The sequence below is a fragment of the Sycon ciliatum genome, chromosome 1 (genome assembly GCF_964019385.1).
Source record: "Sycon ciliatum chromosome 1, ocSycCili1.1, whole genome shotgun sequence".
Taxonomy (NCBI): domain Eukaryota; kingdom Metazoa; phylum Porifera; class Calcarea; order Leucosolenida; family Sycettidae; genus Sycon; species Sycon ciliatum.
The window spans coordinates 40,985,254-40,996,143 of record NC_088643.1 but is presented as its reverse complement, the minus strand read 5'-3'; the positions used below and the strand labels follow the sequence as shown (position 1 = coordinate 40,996,143).

Here is a 10,890-nt window from a genome sequence, read left to right as displayed (position 1 = left end):
GTGTGTGTGTGTGTGTGTGTGTGTGTGTGTGTGTGTGTGTGTGTGTGTGTGTGTGTGTGTGTGTGTGTGTGTGTGTGTGTGTGTGTGTGTGTGTGTGTGTGTGTGTGTGTGTGTGTGTGTGTGTGTGTGTGTGTGTGTGTGTGTGTGTGTGTGTGTGTGTGTGTGTGTGTGTGTGTGTGTGTGTGTGTGTGTGTGTGTGTGTGTGTGTGTGTGTGTGTATGCGCATGTGTGTGTGTGTATGTGCGTGCACGCATGTGTGTGTGCGCGCGTGTGTGTATGTGGTGCGTGTGTGCTTCCAGGTACTTACACCAGCTAGCGGCTGGTTTTCATGGCCCCAAGTTCTGCATTGATCCTTGCATGGCATTGCAGCGAATGTACATGGCGTAGACCTACTCTTTTGTCAACGTAGCTGTATACGGTGGCATGGTCTTCACATACAGTACTACAACTGAGTACAAGGGTAGTACTGCATACCACCACGTACCAGTGCGTACAGGTCAGTCAAGCTGGCCCAGCTCTGGCGCGGAGTAGGAAAATACCGGTGCTTTACTACTCGGATCCTGTGTCTGCGGTCCGTGTTTCTGCGGCCTGACAAAGCCAAGCCACATGCTGCACTAAACTTGAGTGTACAGTACAGTCAGTGCAAGCTCCTCTCCACGAACTACTTGAAACCGTTGGCATTTGTTCGCTTGGTGGTTTCTTGGCCGTCCGAATTTGTGCTTTGCTGAACAAGACTTGTTGTTTTGACAGCATGCAGTTTGTGGTTTATGACTAATACTTTCATAGATTTTATTCACTACCTCCCACTTTCCGGTGTTCATGATCAAAATCTCTTGTCTCAAGATGAGAATTGAGTGCTCAAGATGTTGAACGCAGAAGCAGAACTACGGAAGAGGCCTGGTATCCGCGGATCCATTCGAAGAAGCTTTCGTAAGACAGGAACAAAAGATTCAGTAACCGATAGTAGAGACCTGCCTAGCGTGCCAGCTGCAGAACCATCTTCGGAGAAAGAGCGCCCAGGTGAAGGTGTGAAATGGAAAGGCGACAGGACGAAGAACGTCCGTCCATATGTGGCGGCATTCCAGAAGTCTGTCCATCCAAAGTCGCGAGGCTTCAGTGTCTTATTTGACACGTTGGTGAAGAAGGACATCCCTGGTCTGCGGCGGGCTGCAGCTAGAGGCCTAAGTGTTTTGTGTACACCTGACGCAGATGGTTACACTCTTCTACATCATGCTGCAGCGTTTGGAGTTCCTGAGATGATGGCTGTGCTGTTGGAAATGGGATTTCCAATCAACACAAGCAATGACACAGAGCTTGTTGATGTCAAAGAGTGTGAGGGCTGTATGATGACCCACAACATCATGCCACTGCATTTAGCTGCGTGGAAAGGTGCTATGGCTGTACTAAAGCTAATGATACAAGCCGGTGCCCGGGCAACTGAAATGATGAGGCTGACTTGGATCCGGCGCATCAACAACACCATGCACCGCATGGAAGTGGAGATGTCGGCGGCTGAGGTTGCGGCAGTGTCCGGCAACGTCAACGAAGCTGTGCTGCTGCACGTGCGTGGCTCACGCCTGAGTGCACGCTTTGCGTGCAACTACGGCGTTCAGCTATTGCGTGTTTTAGCGTTGGATTCCAGTGGCGGCGTGGGCCGCGTGGTCTCCGTCGATGGCTGGGGAGATTCTGACGAAGAAAATGACGAGCCATCGTCATGTGAAGCACTAACCGATGAAGTTTGGGAGGAAATCGTGCGTTCTTACCTGCCGTCCAAGGCTTTGCCGCGGTTCTTCTTTGGTGGCTTGCGGCCTGCAGCTGAATTCCGTGCCCTGTTGACACTGATGTCAAGCCTGGGGAAAGTAGTTCCGCAGGTTCTGACGCAAACGCTTCTGGACATTCAGATGCCACCTGGAGATCATGTCATGTTCCAAAGTCAAGTGCTTCAAAAGATATCCTGCATGGTAACTTATGGTGCTGATCCGGACTCCCTGGCAAAACTGATAACAACTGCCAAGGACAACTTGGAATCAAAGCCAGACGCAGGTCGCCCTCTAATCTCTGAATGGCGCAATACACTGGCGTTGAGTGATGCAGCTGGACATGAGACTATGGTCGATGACAACGGTCTACCAGCAGCCTCGCAGCGCGTGCTCAGTGCATTGCGCTTGCAGTCAATCGATTCAGCACCATCCACTGTGACGGTAGAACCACTCGTTTGGGAGCCTAGTACTATTAGCATTCCCACCGTGGCAGTACCACGGTCTATGTCAGTTTGTATGCCGAAAAGCTCATCACTTGCTGATGCACGTCGCCACTCCAGCGCTGCTCAGATGGCCGATATCCGGCCTATGACTGTCGACGAAGAGGCGATGGAGTGTAATGGTATACAGCCAGGAGTCGTGCCACCTCCAGTACCTTCAGGACGTCGCCCTAGTGACGCCGTGTGTTCGTCATATTCGGTTGACCGCCGCACCAGCTTAGCCTCCAAGAACAGCCCATCTTCAGAGTCAATTAATGTTGGAGCTAGCTCCCCTGCAACCTCATCATCGTCTGCCACAGCAGCCTCTCCTGTTGTTCCAGAAGCAATTCCGGGTAAGTACAACAAAACCCTGATATGTACTCAAATTTCAGAAATTTTAGAAAGTTGTGTAGTGAAAGGGGCATGCCGCGCATTGACCACATTCTCAGTTGCGCACTCTTGGTTACAGACCCTTGATAATATCAAGAGCACATAGCCAAGAGTATGCAACCCGACGATCCCCCAGCCCACGGCAGAATTGTTTTACGGCGACAGTCTTACGTGGCCATGCATGGGACTCACTGATGCCATTGTGAGTAGCTGGAGATCAAAGTACATGTGCATCACAGCTACGCTAAATGAGGCACAACAATGAATGGTAGATCCATGTGTCCTGAACCCGATGAAGTGGCACCATATCTACAAAACAAGCGTGAGAAGCCATACACACTTGATCATACTTCTGCCAAAGAATGGCCCATCGAAAAGAATCCGCCGTGGATGAACCCATCGTAGCTCAAAATCAAGGTTGCACACTCTTGATTATGCTTTTATACCAAATGGCTCTGCCCACTTCTTGTACATTTCCCATTGTCTAGTTTTAGTTGGCTCTTCTGGTCAAGGGCCATGCACTGCTTTGTATAGCGGTGGTCAATGGCATCTGCTCTTGTGTTCCACTTGATCTTGGGGCGGTCGTATAGTAATGTGTTGGGCCTGTGTTTGTGCTGTTAAAGGGTGATGGCTTCATATGAGTACTGTGCTGGCAACATCGACGATTGTGCAGTTCATACTCTCATACATTGTCATCTTTCCTTTCTTCTGCGTGTCTATGTGCTCTTCCACTCAGAATTTGCATCTGCCACACATGCATACTCAGCTGTCAACAAATCCTCTGCCCCTACAAAACAGACCCCTGTTGATTCCCCGGCGAATTCACCCGTGAAAGCCAGTGCTGCGCAATCAACAGCCACAGCGGGTGGTCCTCCAGCACCGCCTCCACCACCCGCAACAGGTGGTCCTCCAGCCCCTCCTCCACCACCTGCAACAGGTAGTCCTCCAGCCCCTCCTCCACCACCGGCAACAGGTGGTCCTCCAGCCCCTCCTCCACCACCTGCAACGGGCGGTCCTCCGGCCCCTCCTCCACCACCTGCAACAGGTGGTCCTCCGGCCCCTCCTCCACCACCTGCAGCGGGTGGTCCACCAGCCCCTCCACCACCACCTGCAACAGGTGGTCCTCCGGCCCCTCCTCCACCACCGGCAACAGGTGGTCCTCTGGCCCCTCCTCCACCACCTGCAACAGGTGGTCCTCCAGCCCCTCCTCCACCACCTGCAACAGGTGGTCCTCCGGCCCCTCCTCCACCACCTGCAACAGGTGGTCCTCCAGCCCCTCCTCCACCACCTGCAACAGGTGGTCCTCCAGCCCCTCCTCCACCACCTGCAACTGGTGGTCCTCCAGCACCCCCGCCACCACCTGCAACTGGTGGTCCTCCAGCACCCCCGCCACCACCTGCGGCAGGAGGAGGCCCTCCTCCTCCACCACCATCACCTGCAGCCGGTGGAGGTCCACCTCCACCGCCACCACCACCTGCAGCAGGTGGAGGTCCACCTCCACCGCCACCACCACCTGGAGCAGCGGGTGGTCCGCCACCCCCTCCACCACCACCTGGTGCTGGGGGATTGCCAAAGAAAAAAGCAGCAGCTGCACCAGCGGCAAAGAAGCCTGCTCCCAGCAAGGGTGGTGGCAGTTTGATGGATGCAATAGCAGCATCAGCTCGCAGACGTGCAGAAAAGTCAGGTGAAGAGCTTCCTGAAGATATCAAACCAGCGCCGAAGCCTGCACCAACACGCAGCAGTGGTGGAAGTAGCGGAGGAAAGCCAGGAAGTTTAATGGACGCTATTGCCGCATCTGCAAAGAGAAGAGCAGCAAGCAATGGACGTAAGTACATGCAGAGCAGCTTTGCTTTTATCCAGCATGTAGTACTGAGGTATACTAGTGCTGTAGAACGGCTTTTTTTTTTATAGCAGGTAATTATTTTAGCGTTTTCTGAATCGGTGCCAACTCATGATGAAATATTTTAGCTATCCAAGTTTCAGAGTTCAACAAAAGGTGACTATGACAAGTAGTTCTGTACTGTACATGCAAATTTTTGGATTCGCAACTTTACCGAAAACTCTCCTTTCGCTAAAATCGGTAAAATCTCACCGGCGCTAAAATTAGCCATTTTACAATATCAGCTGTTTCCACAGCATACTGGGTATTCTTTTCTCTTCTCTCTTTTTTTGAATTACCGTAATACCAAGAGTACATAAACCAGAGTGTGCAACTGTGCATATCAGATCTGAAACAGCGCAGTTCATGCACTGCGTCACCCTGATGAGGTCAGCCAAGCCGCGGCTTGCATACAGCTCCAATAGTTTAATTTTCGTGTTTCACAGCCCGGAAATCAGCCAAGTTTGCATGATTTTAGACGTCCTGTTTTAGGATTTCGGTGTTTTCGTGTGACTGCGTACGCTGCATCCACCCGCTGGCAAGTAAATTCACCAGGCTATCCGTATAAAAAAACGAAATCAGGACAAACTCAGTGACCTGCACCACCCACTGTAACTGGTTACGCAACTTTTCACCGTACCCGTGACTTACCATGCCGTCAGAAATGACGTACTGCACGGATTACGCTCGCACAGGAACCACTCTGAGTTGCACACTCTGGTTTATGTACTCTTGGTAATACCGGCAGTCTGTCCTACTCCGCACTGCTAAATACATGTACATGTACTTCGCACATAGCAGACTCAGCGGAGGACGTTCAGGTTGGTTGTAACTCTGAGTTTCATGCCGCTAGGCAATCATCAGACAACTGATCATGTACTTCAAGAATATTCGAACCTTAGACTTCCGACCACCTTTCAGACCGGGCAGAGTGGTCTGATTTTCCCAGGTGATCTGATTTCTGAAATGACTATGTAGGAAAATTCGGAACCGAGCAAGCGTTGTCGGATTGGCGAGGCAGTTTGTTTAGCGAGGATCCACTGTACATGCACGACATGCGTTGCACAGTAGTAGCCAAGAACGAATGTAGCGATGGGCGTTGTGGTCTCCCCAACACAACATTACAATTATAGTTTCATAGTGATCTGTAGTGTGCCATGCTCTTCTACTACATCAGATATACATTTCCATTGCATTGATTATTGTTGTTCCTACTGTTGTTGCTGCTGTCTTCTTTACTAGCTCCAGAAGAGGCATCGTCGTCATCGTCAGCATCTAAACCACCTCCGCCGGCACCAGTGGCAGCAAAAGGCCCTCCGCCTCCACCATCTGCAACTGGTGGTCCTCCGCCGCCCCCTCCAGCACCTGCAACAGGAGGAGGTCCGCCTCCACCACCACCACCACCTCCTGCAACAGGTGGCGGCCCACCTCCACCACCACCGCCTCCTGCAGCCAGTGGAGGCCCTCCTCCTCCACCACCACCACCTGCGGCAGGAGGAGGCCCTCCTCCTCCACCACCACCACCTGCAGCCGGTGGAGGTCCACCTCCACCGCCACCACCACTTGGAGCGGCTGGTGGTCCACCTCCCCCTCCACCACCACCTGGTGCTGGGGGATTGCCAAAGAAAAAAGCAGCAGCTGCACCAGCGGCAAAGAAGCCTGCTCCCAGCAAGGGTGGTGGCAGTTTGATGGATGCAATAGCAGCATCAGCTCGCAGACGTGCAGAAAAGTCAGGTGAAGAGCTTCCTGAAGATATCAAACCAGCGCCGAAGCCTGCACCAACACGCAGCAGTGGTGGAAGTAGCGGAGGAAAGCCAGGAAGTTTAATGGACGCTATTGCCGCATCTGCAAAGAGAAGAGCAGCAAGCAATGGACGTAAGTACATGCAGAGCAGCTTTTTGCTTTTATCCAGCATGTACCCGCGCAGTTTTAATAGCATAGAATTTTAGTTTGAACTGTCCACCTCTCTCCACACTGCGCTCTTGGCCCACATTCACAACACCATACTCTATAGCGAGGAAATTCGTTCTTGGATAACGAATGAATAGCAGAATTATGGGCCAAGAGCGCAGTATGGAGAGGTGGACAGGTCAAATTATTTCCAAATGGCCGAGTTTGTCGCTACTTCTGAGTTCGAAGTATAAAAGTGTTTTGATATTTGTAACAAAAAAAAGTGTTACAGCAAGTTGGTTGGCGTAATCACTTTCAAGCCCTATTAGTTAACCCATTTAAGGCTACAGGTCAAGGCACCCAGGCTCTGCACTCCTTATTTGGCATTGAAAAAGACACATATGTCCCCATCGCCTAGGGGTCATTTTCAATGACGTATATATACGTCTTTAGCGCCGAATGGGTTAAAACACACTTCAAAATGGAATATCCCAAATCGCTTTACAACGAAAGGTTTCTCCAGCAAATATTAATTCCTATACTGTACTGTGGGACCCACTCGCACAGCTTCTAGGTGCTATCCTGACATGGTGTGTTGTTCTTTTTTTGTATTGCCTCGCTGTTTAATAATACCTTAGTAGTGTGGAATCATGTTGTGAGATGTAATGAGATCCGGGGCCGCTGTTGTACTGCACTCTTGAGCCCAATACTGATTCGTAAATGGGGAGGGGTCTCTTGGGACCGAAGCCATAACTTGGTTGCAGTACATAACTGGAAGATATGCTTGTACATGTACGCAACCGTCTCTAGATGATAATATTCCACAGCATGTTATTGGTACTGGACCAACGCATATGGCCGATTGGTTTGCAGGCCTGCCTGCGAATCATGAGGTCCCGAGTTCAAGACCCACACTGGTAGCAGGGAGCATGTAAAAATACTTTTTACGCGTGTTGAACTGCGCCGACACCCACGGTCAACTGGGTACTCACAGCTCGGAGTGAGAATAACAAGGATGCAGTTTACAGGGTTATGGGCTGTTACACGCCCGATTGGTTGAGAGACTAACCTCCTCTCCCCCTGACTCACTTGTGAGGTCTGCATTCGCCACTAAGGTGAGCAGGCATAGTGGTGGGCTGCGGATGCGAGGGCTAGTGTGTGTGTTTCTGAACATTCAAGCGATGCCAACGCGGATCCCGCGAATATTATTATAATTATTAGGTTTATTGGTACTCACGAGCAATGTGTTCTTTGATTGATTGTCCCTCACAGCAGCACAAGAGAGCACTTCACCTGTGGCAAGTGCCCCAAAGGCAGCACCTGCACCCACCCCTGCACCACCTGCACCAGCAGCAGCTGGGGGGCCGCCACCGCCCCCGCCGCCACCTGCAGCAGGAGGAGGGCCACCGCCACCTCCGCCACCACCTGCAGCTGGTGGTGGACCCCCACCGCCGCCTCCGCCACCACCTGCATCAGGTGGTGGACCCCCTCCACCGCCACCTGCCCCTTGAGCGGCTGGTGGCCCGCCACCTCCGCCTCCACCACCTGGGCCAGGTGGCATAACCAAGGTGAAGGCTGCACCTGCCAAGAAGCCAGCTCCCTTTAGTGGCGGTAACTTGATGGATGCAATTGCTGATAACGCAAGTGGTTAAAGTGCACGGTCCTAGCCCCAACCAGTTCCAGCACCTTCAACGCCTACACGTTCTTCTGGTGGATCAATGCGAGGCGGAGGCCTGATGGCTGCAAGTCAAGTCAGCTACGCTTGTCAAGCTAGTAAATCACTTTGATTGCTCTGTCATATTTCTTACTCATGTATAGATCTGTGTATTTACATGTGAGTGTGGCCGGAAGGAAATAATTCCTTTCTTTTGAACTTTATAATCACTATAGGAAATAGTTTAGTTTTTTTATCCCCTCTGTTTTTAGTTGTCACAATTTTCAAAACCTGTAATTCATCAAATATAGTCTGACCAAGCAGCAGCTATTACCCCATTTAGAACACTTAAAATTCTGCTTTCTCCTTAATGCTTCTTGTCGAAAAGACTTGGAACATGTTGGGCACATTCAAGATGCGATGATTCTGGTCCTATCTGCTCGTTTGGTTGCAGATGTACCGATCAGTCTTCCTAGATTCTGTTGGCCGGATTTGCGTCAATTTTTTTAAACTCTTTGTATTACTATTTCAATCCCTCTGGGACAGGACAAAGATATTACTAGTAAACGTACAAAATTCATGCTTTAAATTTCCCCCTATTTTATGATAGCATTGTTTCCTCCTTGCTCCTCGGTGACAACTTTTTTTCATCTGTCGCTTCACAATCCATCCGTTGATCATGGCTGAGGTTACTTTATTCAGTCATCCTCTATTCTCTTCTGCCATGATTACTACCGGTTTAGATAAAACATTTAAAAGTTTAAGAAAAAGAACATGAAAAGCTCCTACTAATGTGGCTGTGTAAACTGGTTTATGTACTTGACTGATTGTGTACTTATTATGGTAGTTTTTTTTTGACGTTTATTTATTTTTTTGGACTTTTGAACTATGCGATTATTACCAGAAAAATAATAATATGTAGCGCAAAATAAAGAGAAGGAAAATAATAACCGGTCAAGCGCTAAATACAAACAGAAGAAAAAGAAATCATAAGCCAATACGCGCTAAACTGTGCTTAAATTATAATGAAGGGAGAACTTATTATGGTAGTGGGGGCAACCACTGTTCTGGTTTAGCGCCAAGCACTCGCCATGCAGGCAACAGCGTATAACATGTGCCAACTTTCCGTGTGTAACATGTGCTGTGTGGTGAAATACCGTCAGATATGACCGTCTCGATTGATTTGCCAGGGCAAGTTGGCTATTAGCACGCCGCGTGCAGTTTCTTCACCAACCATGCTCTCTGTATGTAAACAGACGTGCTCAGGTAACAGTTACTACATGTGGGTAGGTTAGAGGCAGCACACGATGCCAATTGTTCATTCTTCATTGTACAGTCCATTCATAAAAAAATGGGTCCTGGCTCTGGCGAGCTCCCGTATTTGGCGATTTTTCGTGATTTCATCGTACACAGTGCAGTGCTGCGAACTTTGAAATTTGAAAAGGGTCCAAAAAGGGTGCCTGAACTGGGGTTCGAACCACAGAATGCACTGTTGCAGGCGGGGTCAAACGGCCTGGATTTTGATGGTTTTTCCCAATTCAGTTCTTTTGGGGCAAAACCTGGCCGAAATCCTATTCTTGCTATGGCTTGCTTTTTGGACAAAAAAACTTCAGAAACATAATTGGAAGAGGATTCCATATGGGATTGCAGAAAAAAATTCTAAAAAAACTCAACGTTTGACCCATTTATGGCCAAAAGCTAGAAGTTCATTTTTTTCTGAATGGACTGTAGTTGTAGTCACGGTGTAATTTTGTAGCATCTCTCGGTAATGGCTACTACCAAGAGTAGATAAACAAGAGTGTGCAACTCCGGATGGATTGGCCCACGGCGGAATTTTTTGTTGACGTAATCTTTTCGACGACGCACGCGCTGCGAGCCTTTTGGAGAGTTTTCCCTCGTGCACTTGGCTGGGCTTTACACTACAAGGTCGGTGCCCAGCACGTGCTCTCACACTGCTCTGCGGCAAAGCCGCGTTTCTCTGAAAAAAGGTGACGTAAACAAAAAATTCCGCCGTGGGCGCGCGGTATCTGCAGATTGTGCAGGAGAGATCCGGAGTTGCACACTCTTGTTTATCTACTCTTGCTACTACCAAGAGTAGATAAACAAGAGTGTGCAACTCCGGATCTCTCCTGCACAATCTGCAGATACCCCGCGCCCACGGCGGAATTTTTTGTTTACGTCACCTTTTTTCAGAGAAACGCGGCTTTGCCGCAGAGCAGTGTGAGAGCACGTGCTGGGCACCGACCTTGTAGTGTAAAGCCCAGCCAAGTGCACGAGGGAAAACTCTCCAAAAGGCTCGCAGCGCGTGCGTCGTCGAAAAGATTACGTCAACAAAAAATTCCGCCGTGGGCCAATCCATCCGGAGTTGCACACTCTTGTTTATCTACTCTTGCTACTACCTATGCCAAGAGTCCATAACCCAAGAGTATGCAACCGTGATCTCTTTTCTATGGGCCAACCGCGCGGCGCGCTGCCTTCATTACATCATTCAGCTGCAGTCCGCGCACTGCGGAAAATCAAACACCGCACTTTCCCTCTAGTTTGAAATGAACTTTCGTACGGAACTGGAGTTCACGCGCCAGAATTCAGAGATTGTGTAGGTACTGGAACGAATCGAGCAAAAACGGATGGGCTCGTGCGAGAAATTGAGAGTTTGAATGCATGCTTTCAGAGCGTGATGAAGGCAAGTTACGTAATGAAGGCAGCGCGCCACGCATGCACCCATCATCACAGTTGCATACTCTTGGGTTATGGACTCTTGCCTATGCTCTATCCAGGTGATGCCATCGGGAATTGACTCTACATTGCCGTACACTAGTACAGACACTACAGCAGTAC

At 49.9% G+C, this 10,890-nt stretch overlaps 1 protein-coding gene across 2 annotated transcripts; it reads left to right on the top strand.

The window, feature by feature from the left end:
• Positions 1-219: 219 nt before the first annotated feature.
• LOC135826052 (nascent polypeptide-associated complex subunit alpha, muscle-specific form-like) lies at positions 220-8,835 on the top strand. 2 transcript variants are annotated; one of them, XM_065338700.1, is made up of 5 exons: positions 220-2,592; positions 3,366-3,800; positions 3,843-4,454; positions 5,751-6,383; positions 7,671-8,835. In XM_065338700.1, the coding sequence occupies exons 1-5, from the start codon at positions 864-866 to the stop codon at positions 7,907-7,909; spliced, it is 3,648 nt and encodes a 1,215-aa protein (XP_065194772.1). In that variant the 5' UTR covers positions 220-863; the 3' UTR covers positions 7,910-8,835. The 2 variants fall into 2 exon arrangements, with proteins under 2 accessions (XP_065194772.1, XP_065194766.1); XM_065338694.1 differs by having other exon boundaries at positions 3,366-4,454.
• Positions 8,836-10,890: the final 2,055 nt, after the last annotated feature.

Bases quoted from the DNA above. Each gene is read 5' to 3' on its own strand.
- LOC135826052 (XM_065338694.1), top strand. From the start codon at position 864: ATGTTGAACGCAGAAGCAGAACTACGGAAGAGGCCTGGTATCCGCGGA. The intron at 2,593-3,365 runs GTAAGTACAACA...TCTTCCACTCAG, and splicing joins TGTTCCAGAAGCAATTCCGG to AATTTGCATCTGCCACACAT. The intron at 6,384-7,670 runs GTAAGTACATGC...TGTCCCTCACAG, and splicing joins AAGAGCAGCAAGCAATGGAC to CAGCACAAGAGAGCACTTCA.